This window comes from Natator depressus, chromosome 9 (assembly GCF_965152275.1).
Source record: "Natator depressus isolate rNatDep1 chromosome 9, rNatDep2.hap1, whole genome shotgun sequence".
Classification (NCBI taxonomy): Eukaryota; Metazoa; Chordata; order Testudines; family Cheloniidae; genus Natator; species Natator depressus.
Window position 1 is genome coordinate 4182118 of NC_134242.1, and position 19608 is coordinate 4201725.

General features: G+C 48.9%; 1 protein-coding gene across 2 annotated transcripts in view; it reads right to left on the reverse strand.

Annotated features, from left to right (window-relative positions):
- TPRG1 (tumor protein p63 regulated 1) overlaps positions 1 to 19352 on the reverse strand; it is a 109773-nt gene extending 90421 nt beyond the window's left edge. The window contains exons 1-2 of one of the 2 annotated variants that reach the window (XM_074962864.1): positions 19247 to 19352; positions 7929 to 8029 (exon numbers count right to left, since the gene is read on the reverse strand). In XM_074962864.1, coding sequence (XP_074818965.1) covers positions 7929 to 7964 — 36 coding nt within the window. In that variant the 5' untranslated portion in view covers positions 7965 to 8029; positions 19247 to 19352. Of the gene's footprint in view, positions 1 to 7928; positions 8142 to 19246 lie in introns of those variants that run through there. The other variant, XM_074962863.1, reaches the window with a different exon arrangement.
- Between the last annotated feature and the right edge of the window lie 256 nt (positions 19353 to 19608).

Sequence of the window (19608 nt, forward strand, 5' to 3'; positions counted from 1 at the left end):
AATTTGATTTTCCCCTGTGTTACCTCGGCCTCCAAACTGGAGACAGTCGACCCTGCGGTTGATTCTGAGCTAGTTGGGTTTTATTCCTCTTCTCCCCCACAGGGTGCTGGATGGGAATCGACTCCGGCACTTTAGCTAATGAACTAGCTTACCACGAGCACAGCACCATTGGTGATCGGTAGGGCTGCAAGTCGGTCACAGAAGTCACGGATTCCATGACTTTCCAGGACCTCCAGGGCTTCTGCAGCCTGCAGGTGTGCTTGACCCCAGGGCCAGCCACCCCACCCCACCAACAACGGCGGTCACGGGGTACCCTCTGCCAGCGGCACCGGCAGCACCAGGGCTGGCAGCAGCGGTCACGGGGCTGGCAGCGACCAGCGGCAGCGGTTCTAGGCCACCTCCTGCCAGGCAGTAGCACTTCTAGGCGCCCCCGCCCCGGAGGCCCCCCGCAGCACCAGCAGCCCCGGTGCCCCTGCCCCCAGCATCAGCAGCACCCCCAGAACACCCAAGATTTAGTTAGGGGTATATAGTAAAAGTCATGGACAGGTCACCGGCCCCCGTGAATTTTTGTTTATTGCCCGTGACCTGTCCATGACTTTTACTAAAATTCTGTGACTAAAACGTAGCCTAACTGATTGGGTACAATATTGAGCACCCAGTCAAAAGCAAGATCTCCCAAGACTGCCAGCCCTTTTGGTGCCGTTCACCTCAGGAAGTTCAAGCATGAATGCACTTATTAGGACTGCAAAGAAATATCACCCCACTGAGTAGATAGGAAACACCGGATCCTCCCAGGGCAAATCAGCAGCCTGAATTCAAAAGACTCAGATAAGAGGAGCTGGATGCATGTGGTACTTAGACATTTTGTAACCTAACCAAGGGGTGTGAGGTTTGAATGTATTAGCCTTGTGTGTCTATCTGTAATATTGGCTGCTAATGACGAGGAGCAGAGGAGACCACAGACCTATGATTGCTGCCTGCTAAGTGAAGATCTTCAGCTCAGCTGTGATTGAAACTAACGGATCAGAGTCCTAGGCCCAGCTCTTCAGGGAGATTTCCCAACGATGGTGGCTGTGGCCATGCACAGCAGTGGATTAGCCCTGGGGCCAATGGGGCCTGTGCCCAGGGGCCCCAGAAACAATTGGCTGAAGCCCGGAGTCCTGGCCACCAGGCGGGCGGGGCAGGGGAAGCCCCTGTGCCCCAACCCTGTTCCCTGGCAGCAGCGCTGGGTGGGCAGGGCGGGGGAAGCCCCCCGCGACCCTGTCCCCTGCAGAAGCCACAGGACAAGGGGAGTCACTCCCCCTGAGCGGGCCTTGACCCCATCCCTGGCAGAAGCCGCCAGGTGGGGGAAGCCCCAGTGCCTCCCACCCCATCCCCAGCAGAAGCCTCAGGGCCGTGGTGCAAGGACACTTCCCTGCCTCACCTCGGTTAGTTACAGCCCTTCTAGCTAAGGACACACGGGACTCCCAGTGGGTACTCCCAAAGGTTTTATTGGTTTGGTTCCAGCAAGCGAAGCAGTGGTAGATGGGCATCATGGTTAAGGACACTGGAGAATTAAGGCCTTATATGCACATGATTTCAGAGAAGTCCTATCACCGCTGTTACAGGAGGACAGACTAGGTGACCAGAGTGGCCCCTTCTGGGCTTATAATCTATACAGTGGCCAAACTCCCAGCGGGAACAGTAACATACACCTACTTGGCAGAAAGGCAAGATGACCGTACATGGACCAAGGGCCAGGTGGTCCGGCCCTGCTTTGGCTTTTCCCTCAGAACTGAATGAAGGTGGCCAAGGGGAAGAGCGGGAAGGTGGCTCAGGGACTAAGAGACCAGGGGATCAGGTGGCTGTCGGCAGGGGAGCTGTGGTGGGAAACGGAAATGCAAAAGGAGTGCGCGAGAGACGGAGGAAACGCAGGCCCGGCCCAAAGCCCAGTGACACGAATGGAAAGACTTCCACAGGTCAAGCCCAAAGCAGGGCGACTGCTGCATTTTCTGTCATTTTGCTGTGGGGAAGATCTAAACAATTATTCAGTGGAGACAACAAAGGTTAGGAGGAGAGGCACCTGGGCCCACGGGGGTGGAGAGGTGTGTGTGGGTGTATGGGATGGGGTGTCATCCTCATATTCCAGCTCATTTAAAAGGGGATTAAAGGAAAACATGTAGCACCCAGCCCTCACCTCTAGCTTCTCTGTCTTTCCCCAACTCTGCTGGTGACCTTTGCTTTACAAGAGCGCAGATGACTTTAATGCTACCTGTGTCTTTGCCGTGCAAAGATGGAGTATCTCAGAATGAGAGGGTTAATGCCTCTGCATATCAGTCATGCAACTGGAAACGTTCATGGAAGAAATGGAACCTTTTGCTTACAATTGGAGTAACCAAAGGTCAGAGCCAGCTGGACGGAGCTGCGTGGCTTCAGACTTACTCCTCATGGACAAGTGTCCAGAGAACAATTTCATCATCACTGCTGGCACCACATCTGCAGGCTCAGCAGAGAGGTCAAGCAGTAAGTGCATCACAGAACCAAAACCCCAGAAACATGTTTTGGATCGAAGGGCTTGGTTCTTATCCCTCTGAAATTCTGCAGATTTGAGGTCCTGGTTCAATTCACAGGTTGATTATATATTATAATTACATCCCCACAAAAAGATGTTAAAAGAATATTAAGGTTGAAAAGTCAAGCACTCAAAAGACAGGAAATGCCAGTATTAAGGTTGCCTGTGCAACCTTAATTTGCCCCTCTTGGGCATGTACGTGATGATACAGTCTTTAATCACATGAGTCCTCGCTACTGGTTTCACAGGACATCAGCCTGAAATTCATGCAATGGTTTCATTGAGAAACTCTGGCAACTCCATGCTTTGGAGCAGAGTCTTGGAATTTGGCAGCAGGGGCTTTGAGCCTTTGTGCCCAAATTTGGCCAATGTACAAGCCTCAGAGCATAAGAGTGTGTGTCTCCCTCCTCTTGGTGTCAGGACCCACTGCTACAGTGGCTCCCACAGCTGGGGAATTCCTGCTCAGCCCCTACAGCATTGTGCTGGAGCATGCCCAATGTAGATAGAATCTTCAGAGAATTTAGCACCCAAACTCTAACAAACTCATCCCGAGCATGCACGAACTATGCTTTTTTGGCTTAGAAATTTGGGTGAATGTTTATAGAGATGAGAAAAGGCACATCCATGACACCAGAGCAACTCCCCCTGCCAAATTTCAAGCCCCTGCTCCAAAACAAGGTTGCTAAAACTTTTCGACAAAATGGTTGTAAGAGTTTTTGAACATGAAGAAAACAACATACTTTTTGCTAACTTGGTTTTCAGAAATGGCTGAACCATTTTACCTGACATTTTCATGGTCTCAGGTTGCAGTGGGGGAGGTTTAGGTTGGATATTAGGAAAAACTTTTTCACTCGGAGAGGAAGCACAGGAAAGGGTTACCTAGGGAGGTGGTGGAATCTCCTTCCTTTGAGGTTTTTAAGGTCAGGCTCGACAAAGCCCCGGCTGGGATGATTTAGTTGGGGATTGGTCCTGCTTTGAGCAGGGGGTTGGACTAGATGACCTCCTGAGGTCCCTTCCAACCCTGATATTCTAGGATTCTACGATTTCCAAAACAATTCAGCATTAGGTAGACACCCAGCATGGAAAATTCCAGCCCAAACAGTGAATGTTTGGGAAAATTATAGGCAACTGAAAACAGGAGCTTATCATGGAACAAGTTAGGCAACTTTGGCTATAGGAGGCTCTACTGGCTGCACCTGTAGAATCAAAGAACCGGAAGGGACCTCGAGAGGCCCCGTAGTCCGGTCCCCTGCACTCAAGGCAGGACTAAGGATTATCTAACATACATGCAGCCATCTAGGAACTGATTTTCCTTGCCCACATACCACGGTCACTCAAAAGTTTGTGGCAGCATTAGTGCTAGAATGCACCAAATCCTGCTCCGAAAGCAAAGCCCCCTGGCCCTCTCGGAGCTGTACCTTCACTCGGTGTTTGGCAACCCAGGTCTGTGACACACATGATTACACCTCGCGGTGCGGGGGGGGGGGGGGCACATACATTCCAGCCTACACATTGCACAACCGTGTTGCCCCAAATGCCTGCTTACGTCACTAGCTGAGAAGACATGCAAAGATACTGGGAATGATGGCTCCGGGAGACCAATTGACTTTCTCCACGTGAGCCGGCATCTGCTGAGAAATCAAACTTCTGCTGTTGAAATAATTTCACAATAGCTTTGCTACTGACCAAGTAATACACCGCAGCCAGCTCTTGACTAATCCTCCTGAGAATTCACTTAGCCTTTCTGTCTCCTCTTTAAAGTTTCTTTGAAGTTCCTAAATGTCAGAATCTCCTCCCTGAGCTGTTATTTCCTTCTCCAGGCCTGAGTGCTAATGCTAACTTGTTGGGTCCACACACTTGTTTTTTTGGTTTTTTGTTTTGTTTTTTTACAACCCTTGCTGCGGCAGTGACTCATCCAGCAAAGCCAGAGGTTGTCTATTTTGATCTTCTGCTATTCGGGATCTATTTACGGCAGTAATTTTCTCTCTGTCCCTGCCCCCCGCACATGACGTATGGAAGGGTCACAAGAGAAAAACAGACTGTGAGGAGAAAAGAACAAAGAAATACTGCCGGTCAATGTAGCCTCCCGACTCAGTGGATGCACAATACTAAACCCTTCTTGGACTTGATTTTGAGTTGTAATCAAGGAGGACTTCGACCACCCCCAGCAGACTCCTCTGCCCCAGCACTGCCACACTAACCCTGGCCCAGTGCAGAGAGGAGGCCCTGAAGGGGTCAGAAAGCAAGCCTGCTCCATCCTCATTCCTGCAGTGGTGGCTCCTGTCCCACCAGGCCTGCTCCCCACTCCGGGCTTTGTCACCTGGCACCTGGAATCACAGTGCCCCTCAGGTTTGGCACCCTTGGCTTCATGATTTCTGTGGGTCCAACTGAACTCACGAATCCCTACTAAAGCCAGAAATACCTACCTGCTTGGCAGAGGCAGCTTCACAACTAAGACATTTTATGACGCCCATGATATGGCGTCTGCCAGTTTCTGAGTTCCCTGCAAGCCAGTCAATGCCTCTTCCTGGCTAATAGGGATGCTGCAGAATAACCTAACAACGCTCGCCTGCGGGGATCACAACCAAGCCCCCTTGTTTTACAGGTTATCCTGTGATCAAGAGACTAGGCCGCTCAAATGCAGCCCAGAGCGCTGGCGAGTGAGAGTCCTCACTGAGACTGTTGTTTGGTGGCCTTTATGAAAGGGGTGCTGGTCTCAGCCCACTTCCGAGTGAGGAGGTTTCCATGTACCAAAACCCACCAGCGGACATGACAATCTGCTGGCAAACTCAGCAGCAGCCAAGGCACTGTGCCGGGTGCACTGTCAGAACTGGAAATGACTAAACTAGGGCTGAATGGACCGAACTCTCCTCCATGTCAGGGTGGCGGCTCACTGGAGTGCGGAGGGGGTTTGCACACCTCCAGCCTAGTTATACCTGGCTCCATGGCTATTGGTCTGGCGATTCTTTTCCCCACCAGCACTAAATTCCCTGAAAGCAAAATAAACCGGACCAATAACTTCCGCGGCTCGGATTCAGCAGGTGCATGAGCAGCAGGTGCTGATAAGCCTGCCACGTAGTGGCCAGAGGCCTGAAAAAGATGATCTAAGTTTGCCATCTGGACTATCACAGGGATTGAACGGGGGTTCTCTGTAGAACCAGGTGCTGTAGCTGCAGACTCATATCCTATGTGGATCATGGAAAGGGGAGGGGGGACACATGATACACACTGACCAGTGGCTACATGCGCACAACTGTGACTACCATTACCACCTACGAGGGAGTCTCTTCTCCAGCAGAAGAGCGAGCGGTTGTGGCCCCAACAGTCCTTGATTCAATTCTCAGCAGAAGCAGCCTCTTCACGGATGCTCGTCAGAGGGAAGGGATTGGTTGCCACCTGTCACGCTGACCATGAACGTGTGCACTGAGAACTACAAGGAGGTGCTGCCAAGGGAAATCCAAGTAGCACCCCACGGATTCTGCAAGAGCCCCTGAGCTGTACGGCAGTGACCCTTGCAGCACCATTAAGTTCACCGGCACTGACCCCACGGGTTGGTTTCTGAGGGATGGATTATACACTGGGACCCTCAGCAAACGGTTTCGTGTTCTGGGATTTATGATGGGGTGCCAAGTGACGTGGTGTTGCAGAGACACCAGCATTATTACCAATATCAGCTCACCCTATTGTTCTTTGGTACTATCAGATTTCAGGTCCCAGAGACACCCCTGGAGAACCTGCTTCTGACTGTGCAAAGACAGCCTGGTACAACAGGCTTCACTGTGGCCAGGGCTCCAGACTTTCCCCATCTCCCATTGTCCCTCCTCTCTATAGCAGCTTCCTGAACCATTGGACGGTTCCCATGGGCGCGGTTCCCACTGCCAGAAGGGTTGGATTATGATTGGCCCTTGGGGCAGGGAGCATGCAACAAGCCTCCTCCCCTATGTGTCAACCACAACAGCTGTCCTTGTGAACAGAGACTGCTCACCAGGGTGCAAATCAGCTGGAAAGGGGTGGGGAGGAGGCGGAGCATGGGCATGGCTCCACCTCCATACCAGGCCATGGAACTGGGCCAGCACACCATGGGGACTGATCTCTGCCACCCTAATGCATGGTGCAGAATTCATGCTTCCCATGGGAGAAATCATCCATCCTGAGGGATTCTCTCTCCAGCAACTACCCAAAAGTTGGCATGGAGTCACCCCACCTCTTACCAGGGCTGGGCACAAACTGCACAAGCTAGCAGTAAGGATAGCCAGCTAGATCGAAAGGAGAGGGACAACTAAAGTTTAATCTGTATTTGATTGTCAAGCACCTAAGGTACCAGGACGGCTTGGCACTCTATAAATACAACATATTATTAAGTACCTTCGGTCTCCAAAGGGCTAAGACTCTTCAAAAAATAATAACACTAATGCACATAATAGCCTGTGTCTTGTTATTTAAGAAACCTCTTCCCAGCATCAGCCATCTCAGTACGTGTAAATGCACTTACCCCAATAACTATGCCTGAGGAGCAGTCTGATGGAGTGCCAGCGAGCACAATGGCTGTTCTACCTGAGCACTGGGCAGATGACGACACGCTCCATTTAGAACTAAATGCTTTATTCACTAAAAGCCATTGACAACATCCTTGCCTGAGCTCTTCCCTTGAAGAGCAATTTCCGGCTCCATGCTGGAGCTTTTGTTCGTGGGAGAGAGAGAGGCAGAGAAAAGTGGTTTGTTAAGTCTTTACATTTCATATTTAATGGAACAGAGTTCAGGAGGGTATTTTTAATATTATTATTGCTATTCGAATAGCCGCATTATATGTTCTGCAGGGTCTTCCTTTAAAAAGACTCGAAAATGACAAGCTCAAGCTGTCAACCACAACCCACTGCCTCAAATACATTTCCCCGCACCGGTGTTCACTTATCACTATTGCAACAGACCCAAATGTAAATCTGAAAGACAGAAAGTGTTCTGAACTTTTTTATTATTATTACTGTTCATTCTCACGCACATAACATCAAAGTGCCTATCAGAACGGCTTCCAAAATGCATTGCATTCTCAATGCGTCAAACTCCTTCACCCCTTCCCCATTTCTCCATTAAAAAAATTTAAAAAAAAGAATCAGGAATTCCTCTTTTATTCTCCTCAAAGACAGGAACAGCTGTCATGACTTTGCAGTCAAATCAATGCCATTTGCAACAGAACTATTTCCCTCCCTCCACCCCCCTTTGATAAATTAGAACAATTTCAAAATGGGCCCTGGGGAATGAGCACATGAGAATGCAAAACTCACAGAGTACAAGGAAGGCTTTTTTGTTACATATTTTGGGAGGAAGCAAGTGTATTTATCTGCTGGTCTATGAATTGCGAAGATAATTTCATACTCACATGATGTCTGTCTTCCATAATAATCTTCATCCTCATGATGAGGCTGACATCTCTTCCCAGTGTCCAGACTCTGCATTAGTAGGAACTTTGTTGTTTGTTTCCTTGAAAAGAGGAATTATTCGGCGTAACATCTGAGCTGAACACGGGGAGGACAGGCAAGAGCTCTCATGAGAGCACAGGACCAGGAGTTCCTAACTCCACAGTTGTAAATCTGTCACTGACACTGCCCCACTGTGGCTTTGGACAACACGATGAAGTTATCTAACTCACTTCCGCATTTGCAAAAGGGGGAAAACATTGATCTGACTCCTACAAAGCCCCAGGGTCCTGGAAGAAATTTAAAGCTCTGAGACTCAATAGTGAAATACAACATGGTGAACTGGGCTTATCCTGTCTGCACTGCATAAGGATCCACAAAGCTCTGACTAATGCCCAAAGCCCTAAGCTGCCTCCTATGGGCACTGTAAAACCTGGGATGGATTCTTGGGAGGAGGGGGGGCAAAGTCCTTTCTTAGGTTGGTTTGGAGAGGATGCCCAGAGACATTACCCCCACCTGGATGAAGCATTGTGGGGGCTGAGTGGTGAATATAAAGCAACCTCAAGAGGTAAAGCATGGCTCTGTGCCTGTTTTAGATAATGTACATGGCACTGCAGGTAGGTGCTTCCCCCATAAGACTAAATACTCGCTCCTTCCAGGGGTATATGACTACGAACCCTGTCACAGAAAAGGAGAGGCTCAGTGCCCTGCAGGGTTATTACAATCTGGAGTTAGCTGAGGGCCCTGCTAGCTCCTCAGCAGGAGTAATTGCCCTTTGTCTGCTATATATCAGGACAAATGGGTTACAAAACCCAAGAGGACAGGAGGAAATATCTTCACTTAGCAGTTCAGTGAGCCAGGGAAGGCCACGGGGGCGGAGAGGGATGGCCTGACGGCTCTGTAGCCTGCATAAGAGGGGGGAAGATGAGTGGAGACCTGTCCGATTCCTGGAGGGCTCAGACGTCACATCCCCAAGGCCACTTCCACCACCGTGGGCACTCGTTGGCAGCCCCAGTAGAAAGCCCAAGGCTTTGGTGAGCACAGAGTCCTACAGGACAGAGAGGGCAGAGCCGGGGAAGGGTGCCCTGCCGCTTGTTCTGTGAAGTGGGGCCTGCAGCCCAAGGCTTTGAATCCGGCAGCCCCAGTGCCCGGGCTCACCTGCAAAGAAATCCAATCCAGTGGGTTTACACAGCCCTATAGGGCACGCACTGCCAGGCACAGGGACTGTTCCTCTATGCCGATGCAGATGGCCAGCTAGGGCCCAGCGTGGCCACCCTGCATGACCTGAGTGGGGCCACGTGGCCAGAATAAGGGTTGAGAATCTGGGGCCTCATCTCCCAGAAGCCAACGCACCTGGTCTCCCTGTTACAGGCCCGAGTCTCCTTTACTCCTCTCCAGCTGCGCAAAGGGGCCTTGAAGTGGGTGCCAATGACCGAGCTGCATGAAGTGGCCCTAATACAATTGAGAATCAGGCCCCATAGAGCTAAGTGCTGATATACTACAGGGAAGGGACCATGGCAATAAACAGATTCCTTTTGCCCTAGGGTGTTCCCTTTATCCTGTGTTCTAGCCCTCCACGTCCCAGTGTCTTGTATAGCACTGGGGCAGCCAATATGCTTATCTGGCCTACACTGTAGGCCCAATCCCATGAAGTTCTGAGCTCAGTAGGAGACCTGAGAACTTTTAGGGTCAGATTTTTAAAGGTATTTAGGCGCCGAAGGTGCAGAAATGCATCAAACGCTTCCACTAGAGGCTTTAGACACCAAAATATCTTAGGTTTCAGAGTAGCAGCCGTGTTAGTCTGTACCCCCAACTAAAACCTCTCCAGCGCATCATCAAAGATTTACACCTATCCTGAAAAATGATCCCTCACTCTCACAGATCTTGGGAGACAGACCAGGCCTCGCTTACAGACAGCCCCCCAACCTGAAGCAAATACTCACCAGCAACCACACACCACACAACAAAAACACGAACCCAAGATCCTGTCCTTGCAACAAAGCCCGATGCCAACTCTGTCCACATATCTATTCAGGGGACACCATCATAGGGCCTAATCACATTAGCCACGCCATCAGGGGCTCGTTCACCTGCACATCTATCAATGTGATATATGCCATCATGTGCCAGCAATGCCCCTCTGCCATGTACATTGGCCAAACCCGACAGTCTCTACGCAAAAGAATAAATGGACAAAAATCTGACATCAGGAATCATAACATTCAAAAACCGGTAGGAGAACACTTCAACCTCCCTGGCCACTCAGTAAAAGACTTAGGGGTGGCAATTTTGCAATACAAAACCTTCAAAAACAGACTCCAACGAGAAACTGCTGAGCTTGAATTAATATGCAAACTAGATCACAGTAACTTGGGTTTGAATAAAGACTGGGAGTGGCTGGGTCATTACACACATTGAATCTATTTCCTTAAGTTAAGTATCCTCACACCTTCTTGTCAACTGTCTAAATGGGCCATCTTGATTATCACTACAAAAGTTTTTTTCTCCTGCTGATAATAGCGCATCTTACTAATTAGCCTCTCACAGTTTGTATGGTAACTTCCAACTTATCTGTATGTAATAAATATCTATGCATCCGATGAAGTGGGCTGTAGCCCATGAAAGCTTATGCTCTAATAAATTTGTTAGTCTCTAAGGTGCCACAAGTACTCCTGTTCTTTTTTCAAAATATCTTAGCGCCTTCAGGCTGTTGCCTCTGCCCTCTTGTTCTATAGGTGAGATCAATGGACTTTGCCCCCGGGTGTCACAAACATTTACAGATTGGCTGCAAATGTAAAGCGTCTTCTCCAGATGGTCCTGGGCAGGGGAAGGCAGAACACACTGTGCAGAACCCTCTGCACCACACTGTACGAGCCAGGACAAATTGCTGGCCCGACACGAGGGCACCATTTACCCAACAGGAATTCTATCCCAGCGTGTTCGTGGGTGGGGAGGGATGAGAGAGGAGTCAGAGGAGAGAATCTTGATTTGTTCCAGCCCTAACCGGGGACACAGTTGGCAAGTGAACTGGTTGTGGGTAGGTTCAAAGGAAGGATCCGATCCAGCACCACTGAAGTGAAGTGGCAAAACTCCCACTGACAACTGTGGTGCCGGATAAGACTGAAAGGACCAGATTTTTCAAAAGACCTCAGCTCCCTCCGAGGCACCGAAATAAGTGGCCAGATTTTCAGACCTGTTGAGCATTTTGCGTTCTGAGCACTTGGAAACCTGGCCCTGAGCTCTTTGAACAGCTAGCCCCATGTCAGCAAAGCATTTCTCCCTGCTAAAGGGAAAGTGAGCTGTAGCTCACGAAAGCTCATGCTCAGATAAATTGGTTAGTCTCTAAGGTGCCACAAGTCCTCCTTTTCTTTTTGCGAATACAGACTAACACGGCTGCTACTCTGAAACTAAAGAGAGAGGGCTGGATTCCTCACTCCACCAAGTTAACTTGGCAAGGGGACTTCCCACCTGTCTGCAATCAAGGCCACGTTTCATTTTCCTTTTCTGTCCAGGTGCTTATCTGGCCCCCATCACCACACTTTCTGAGTGCCTCACAATCTTTATTGTACTTACTCTCCCAAACACCCCTGGGAGGCAGGGCAGGGCCATTATTCCATTGCCCAGGAGGGAAACTGAGGCACCAAGCGACTAAGAGCTAGATTCACAGAGAAGGTTAGGTGTGGTGACGCTCAGCATCACCACACCTAACTTTCAGGGGCTGAGAAAACCACTGGGATTCACAAAGCGGGGGGGTGGGGGGGGCTGGAAGCTGGGGTCTCCCACATTCCAGGGGAGCACCCACACCATTGGGCTAAAAGTAACAAGGGGGCTTTGTGAACCCCAGTGGGGCCAGACTCTGGGATTTAGGTGCCTAAAGTGGCAGTTAGGCACCAAAGTCTGTTGGTGAATCCAGTCCCATGTCTTGCCCAGGGTTTGTGGCGAAGCAGGGAACTGAATCCATGTGTGCCAAGCCCCAGGCTAGTGCCCCGCCCACCGCTTTCTTCCCCCCACACCTCCTGGCCCATCTCCTTTGTCCCAACCTATAACAGATTCGATTGTTTAAATGGAAATGTCTCAAAATCTAATTTTCCTTTGCCCACTCCTTATACGACTTGTTACCTTTGGGCATTTCGCTCAGCTTCGACAGAAAGGATAGACTAGTCTGTTTCATTCCCAGATTACACTCAAGTTCACTTTCTGGTTCTGGTGCACCAGCAGAGCGCTGTAGTGTTTTAGTCCACAGCACCATGAGGGTGTGTTTAAATCCCAAATCAGCTGCTGACTATGAAATTCAGTCTCCCCTTTTTCCTTCTTTCTTTTTTTTTAAATCCCCCCTCCCCCCACACACACAGCCACTTTGAGGTTTAAAATGCAGTGGGGTTCTGCAAAACTGGCAGGATTGCGTTCCACAACTGTCGCCTCGCACCAACTCCCAATCAACAGTGCTTCGCTCGCAAGGGAAAAAGATGATTTTTTTTTCTGGCTGTATCACAAAACTGGGATCTCAATGTGTTGTCTTTAAAAGATAGATCCTATTTCCCCTTTATTTAGCCCCTGTTATCTGTAGATCTCAAAGTACTTTAGCAACAATTAATTACACTTCACAATAAGTCAGCTAGCCAGATATCATGTCCAGTGTGCAGAGGGTAAACCAAGGCACAGAGAAGTAAACAGCCATGACTAAGCTCACCCAGCAAGGAAGAGAAGAGCTGGAAATACACCACAAGAATCTTGACTGCCACGCCTCTGCACTAACCACTAGACCACACAGTTGCACCTATTTCACGTAGTCATTATTTAGCAGCATAGACAGTCACTGTGGTTTTGCTATAGCTGAACTCTTGTGTTACATTTTTTGTGGCCCGTACTGATGTTTTGCCTAGAACACTGTGTAATCCACAAATAAATCAATACGGGAAGAACATCCAGTACTGTTTGGAGGAATAAAAAAATACAAAATTGCAGTGGAATGATGATTTCCAGCAGTTTCATAGATGGAAAAAACCAAGGGAAGAAGTCTCCTCATTTTATCACACCTTTCTGTGCCTCGGCATTACTGATGGCTCTGTCAAAGATCCAGCAGGACTCTGCTGGTGCTGCAAATTCCACTTGGCCTGCTGAGCACTAAGCCTCACAGCTATCGAACCAGCGAGTGTATTTCAAAGAGACATCAAGGAAGCCACTGGACAGAGACGGCCACTGACCACTGCACAAGCCAGGGAGGAATATTTCTCCCCACAACCCGCATGTACGGTATTGCATATTCCTGCCACCTCCTCCAACTCTTCAATTCATGCCTGGGAGGACACGCCACCATCGGTTGGAACAGTTGCTCCTCCTGTCTTTGGCTTAATTCTCTGTGGATACAATCACATAGTGGGCAGAGGCCAGCACTCAACCCCCCACTCCAGCATGAGGCCAGGACACTAGAAGCATTTAAAGATCTGTTTAAAGCAAAAAGAAAAGGAGTACTTGTGGCACCTTAGAGACTAACCAATTTATTTGAGCATAAGCTTTCGTGAGCTACAGCTCACTTCATCGGCTGCATACTGTGGAAAGTACAGAAGATCTTTTTATACACACAAAGCATGAAAAAATGGGTGTTTACCACTACAAAAGGTTTTCTCTCCCCCCACCCCACTCTCCTGCTGGTAATAGCTTATCTAAAGTGATCACTCTCCTTACAATGTGTATGATAATCAAGGTGGGCCATTTCCAGCTCAAATCCAGGGTTTAACAAGAACGTCGGGGGGGCGGGGGTGGGAGGAGGAAAAAACAAGGGGAAATAGGTTACCTTGCATAATGACTTAGCCACTCCCAGTCTCTATTCAAGCCTAAGTTAATTGTATCCAATTTGCAAATGAATTCCAATTCAACAGTCTCTCGCTGGAGTCTGGTTTTGAAGTTTTTTTGTTGTAATATCGCAACTTTCATGTCTGTCATCACGTGACCAGAGAGATTGAAGTGTTCTCCGACTGGTTTATGAATGTTATAATTCTTGACATCTGATTTGTGTCACCCCCAGCAGTGAGCTCAAACCCTGCAAACCATTCTCAATTCAGCCCCACTTCGCACAGGTTTAAAGGCCCAGATTCAGGCCAGCCCATAAGCATGCGCTTCAGTGCTTTCCTGAACCAGGATGTGCTTATGCCCTAAGCCAGGAGCAGCCGAGGTATTGCTAAATGCAGCACTGCAATGATGCCCCCCTAATCTTTAATATGGAGGTGCAGCCCATGGGAACTGCATAGCCCAGCCTCTGTCTTCATCCAGGCAGCCAGGCGTATGGAGCACTGCGTGCCAGGATCTGTACTCTGTGCACAATTCGAACATCTGCATAGAAAAGATGAGGGCGGCTGCCATCAGCTCAAATTTAAGACATTAGATGCAGCTCTCTGGCACCTGGCCGCCTTCCTCTTTTCATGCCACTGCTCTGAACCATCCCCTGCCTCATTTGCTACCGTGGGACTGTCCCCTACAGCCTAGATGTTTCCTATCTGGTTTATTAGGTTCTTGTAGCTGGTGCAGGGATACATTTGAATGGGTATTGCAAGCAGCAGCCAAAGAAATACAGCCTTTCTGAGGAGTTCACAACTGCACCCTCCTAACACAGAGACAGCTGTTGCTCCGATCAGCAGCAACAGGGCAAACAGCCTCTAACTATCACGCTGTGCTTTTCTCATCCCAGCAATCCTATCTCATACAGGTTTCCCTTCTCAACATGACAGACAAATGCCACTGAACCTCCAGACCAGAAGAAAATGACTTAGGGAGAAGGGCTGGTATGGCGGCAGCCAGTGGATATGTCCTCACCTGGTGGATCCCAAGTTCAAATCCTAAGTGGCGTATATGATCTCTGGAAAAGGGAGGTGGCTCTCAAGTGACCTGCCACCTCCTGGGTGTCGCTTGCTGTGAGGCTGACAGGTTCTAGAGGGGCTGTAGTCACTTTCCTTGGCCCGAGGAAGGATGCAAGGACAGCGGAGCCCAGCCATTTCAGCCTATGGTCAAAAACCCACAATCGGGTTTCGGGGAGATTCTCTGCCCCAGTCACTTCCCTTTGTACAACTCAAGTGTCACAAATTCCCCTGCTGGGGATCCCCATCTGGGTCCTGCAGCTCCCTCCCCACTGCCCCTGCACAGACGGGGAGTCCAGGGTGGGAAGAAAGAGTGGTAGGAATGTGGTGCTGCCCTAGGGGACTGTTGCCAGCTGTTGCAGGTTAGAGCAACCTGAAGGCTGCTCTAGCCTGAGCTGGGATAGAGAATCAGGGAGCCAGGACTAGCAGTTTCTTCTCATCTTCTGTTGTTTTTCCTCTCATCTGGGGCTGACTGTGTGGAGGAGGAGAGACGTCTTTTTCGAGGGCCTCTCCTAGGCTCTCCTTGGGGATCCCATGCCTGGCAGGAACTCAGGCAATGGAGCGGACAGAGCTACTCTGCTCACCGGCAGCCAGGAGGCCCACAGCTGCTCAGAGCAGACCCAGCTTACACCAGAGCCATTTGTGGGAGCATGGGGGTGGGGGGCAGCGCCCCCCCCTCCTCTCCACAACAACAAGGCTGGTCCAGACCCTTCCATGTTAGAACAACAGGGCGCGGTTCAGGGAGCCCATTTTCAATTCATTACTAAACAAGGTCACCTTGCAGGGCTAAAATTTAGAGCCTGGAGAGACACAATCAGGCCTCAGGCCTCGGGTGCAGGGTGCCGGGGGAGCTTGGGGAGATGCCCACCAGATCGGAGAGAACATTAACCACACGTAAACCTGCAGAAACCCGCAGAGCTAGCAGATGGAGCAGGATGAGCACTTTGCTATGAGACCTTTCTGCCATGTGTTAGCAGCAGCAAGCACCTGGTTCAAATAGCTACGGATCCCTCTTAAAACGAACAAATGCCCTGTGACAATATACAGCCCAAAGACCAGGGGCATCCTGATTTCTAGCAGTGAGTTTCAGCTGCCGGCCTGACCAGCCCAGCGGACCCCAATTTATTGTTAAATCTGTACCTAAGAGGTGCCACGTAATAAGTCACTGGAAAGTCCACAGCACACTGGTTGTAGAGAGCATTGTGTCATGTAGGTGCGAGCAACTGATGCAAAGTTATGGACATAGGCTGAAATTATAATCCTTAAAATGTGTTGGTCATTCAGACAGAAGTTACCCACTCCCTAAACAAAGGAATAGGGTTCCTCCACCAGGCAGTTACTTCCAAAGTGCTTTGAAAGACAGTGAGAATGCATTTACATATCAGATAAACAAAGATCGAGCTAACAAGGGAGAGGAAGAGACAGCTTGGCTACACCCCAACGAGGAAGAGAAACTTTAGCAAAGCTATAAAAACAGGGGTGGGGTATAAACTTCAAATAATAAGCAGTTGAATCAACTGATTGAATACAACATGAGTGTATCACCTAAGGTCATTTATGAACACCTGTAGCAGGCTGGTGATTAATAGCACTGTGAAATGTCTGTATTAACACTATAGGAGGAATTCTGGATAGTCATTGATATTATGTTTTAAAGTGCAGGTTTCAGAGGAACAGCCGTGTTAGTCTGTATTCGCAAAAAGAAAAGGAGGACTTGTGGCACCTTAGAGACTAACCAATTTATTTGAGCTGTAGCTCACGAAAGCTTATGCTCAAATAAATTGGTTAGTCTCTAAAGTGCCACAAGTACTCCTTTTCGTTTTAAAGTGCATGGCTGCACAAGGAAGGAACAGCTCCCACCCAGACAGGAGAGGAGCAGCTATTTACCTACCTCCTCTGTAAATTAAGCATGGTAGAATCAAAACAATGGAAGCCCCATTTACACCCAGAGGGGTAGGAAACCCACAGGAAGACCAGTATCAGGTCAGCTTCCTGGTGGACACAGCAAGCAAAGCACACAGGAGAGCCTTTGGGACATATAAGCAAAGACAGAAGCCATCTTTGGCATCCATGGCGAGACAGACACCAGGGAACAGAGCTGTTGTAAGCTGAGAAAGATGGGTCCTTCAGCCAACGAGGCAGGGGCTTTGAAGTCTCTGGAACTGAATGTAGCTGAGAAACCTGCTTAGGCAAAGATCTTTCACCTAAGAAGATTAGGGAAGCCAGCAGCTTGTGTGTCTGTGGAAGGTCCTGACTGAGGGAAAGAGCCACGGCTGGGAAGAAGGAGGTCTGATGAGAGAAACCATCTTGAACGGGCCTGTATCTTGCTAGATTAAGTTTTAGACCTTTAGAGGCACTTTTATTTACTCATAAATCTTCCTAACCTTATTCCTTCTACTTGGCATCACTTACATCTGCCCCATCGTTATTAAATGTATTTTATTTTACCATAAACCAACTCAGTGCTGTGTTTAAGGGAAGAGTGTATCTACCCCAGTTCAGTTAATGAGTAGTGATGTGGTTTTGTCTCTTTCCAGGAGCAATGAACCTTATGATTTCTCTGAGCTGTCCAAGGGAGGGCTGGACACTTCAGGTCACACAGTTTGGGGAAATTCAGGGCTGGAAGTATTCTGGGGTTACCCTGCTGGTTGTAACCCAGGCTGGTGGAAACCATAGTGGGGCTGCAGAGAGGCTACTTGGGTCCAAGCTGCTGAACCAGGGCTATCTAGCTCACAGACACTCAGGGTGTGACCTGCATACTTGTGTAGTCTGGTTGTGAGCATCCCAGGAGGAAGCTCCAGCAGCAAAGGACTGTAAGGCGCCCAGGCAAACAGTGACACAACCCCTCACCAGTCTGGATTTGAACCCCGATAATGTCATATGCCCCAGTTGGAGACCCCAGCTAGGCCCCACTAAATACCTTCCCTGGCAGCCCTTAAGAGGCAATACTTCCCCACTAATGAGCATTGAGTCTGGAACAAGGAGAATTTCCTGGGGAGGAACACAGCATCAACTTGGAAAGACCCAGCAACAGTCTATCAATACAAATGATAAATAAAACACTCCCCCACAGGAACTCTGGCTGGAGTCTATTAACTCAGCTCCCCTCCTACCAGTGCGAATGCCCAATAGACAAAAATCTCTTTACCATGTCAGTTCCCTTCCGTTAAACCCCACTCACAGTTTGATATCAGTGGGTAGCATAGTCCTACAGTGGCTCAGACAGGTTGCTCTCCAGTCCTTCGGGAAGCACTGCCTGGTCCTGTCTGGAGGCTCCACCATGTAAACTAGCAATAGTGATTTCAGCTTTATTTAGTGGAAGAGTAGCACATAGTAGCAGTCATTGCCACAAACATCTATTACGCTCCTTATTGTATATCAGAAGCCTTTTTCTTTTCTTCAGTTAGGTCACTTCCATTACCCAACCAATTCTGAGTTTGTGTACAGTTAGGGTGACTCCCAAAGTGTCACTGGAGGAATTCTGGATAGAAAGCATATGCAAATGAAGCTCTCTTTGTAGAAAATTTTCCCCCATTCATCAGTAGAGGGGGACAGCGAGCTCCTTCCCTCTGGAGTTTGTCTGTCTGGAGTTCCGGGTAAATAGCTTATGGAGATGAAGTAACTCTGTGCCCCTTCTTCCTGTTATTCATCAACAGATGGGGAGCAGAGAGCTCCTTATGCTTCAGGGAACAAGGCTTACATTGACGTGCAATATCATTGTGCTAGTTTAAATTTAACCACTCTCATGAAGGGTGGAGGCAAGATAAGGACAAAGTTATCCAAGGACTTTTGTACTGTCATAATTCTTAGCACTCAGGCCAACTTTAAGTATCAATGCACTTTCTAAAAGTCAGTAACTCTGACCACACTACCTGGAAAGCATTGTGCAGATGGAGAAACTGAGTCACACAGAAATTAAGTGCCTCATCCAAGGTCATCCGGAGGGTTAGTGTCAAGGCTGGGATTTGCACTCACAAATTCCTGTGTTCAAACCACTGGGCCACACTGGGCAAACCAGCCCCAGAAGCCATACAGCCTAATGCCCAGTTTCTCAGGAGAAAAGCCCCATGAAGAGAAAGCTCATTGCCAAAGTGGTAGAACGCCGATCTCTGCATGAGTTATCAATGCCTGAAGGGGGCCCCGTGGCATTGCTAGGAAGTGCTTTTATGAGTGTCAAACAGATTAAGTTTTACTTTAAGAAGAAATCCTAGAGTCCTCTGCACTTCTCCTGTAGTTCTGCCCTGACCCATGAGAGAGAGGGAGTGAGAGAGAAAGAACTGAACCTGATGATGAATCATGGTCTAAATATTCCTTACATTTAGTTCTGAGTGTCTCTTTGCCACTCACTCGCTGTTCCTATCCTCAGCATTCCCACACGCTTAAAAGAGCCACCAGCCTCTAAGCAGCCAGTTATTTACAGATGCTCTTACCTGGAGATTACAGGTGCTCTTTGTTTGAGGGCATTTACCATGTTGGTTCATTAGTTTCTGCTGCATGATTTCGCAAAAATCCAGTTTGGCTTGGCTTTGCATCAGTCCCTTCCTCCCCGCCAAATGCCTTCCAAAAATCAAAAGCAGCAGCAAGGATGCGTTTGTATTTACCTCACACAGGTTCAGAAGGTTTGTTTCTGAGTCAGCAATACAGCAGCTTGCTAGCCTTTTCACACATGATTAGCACCAGCCTCGGATTTTTTATCGAACTGTTATCTTAAACCTCCGTTCCCATTTTTCCAAGTCCCACAACACATAAATTAGCTTCACACGCTGCCTTCCAACCAGGAGAAGTCTCGCTG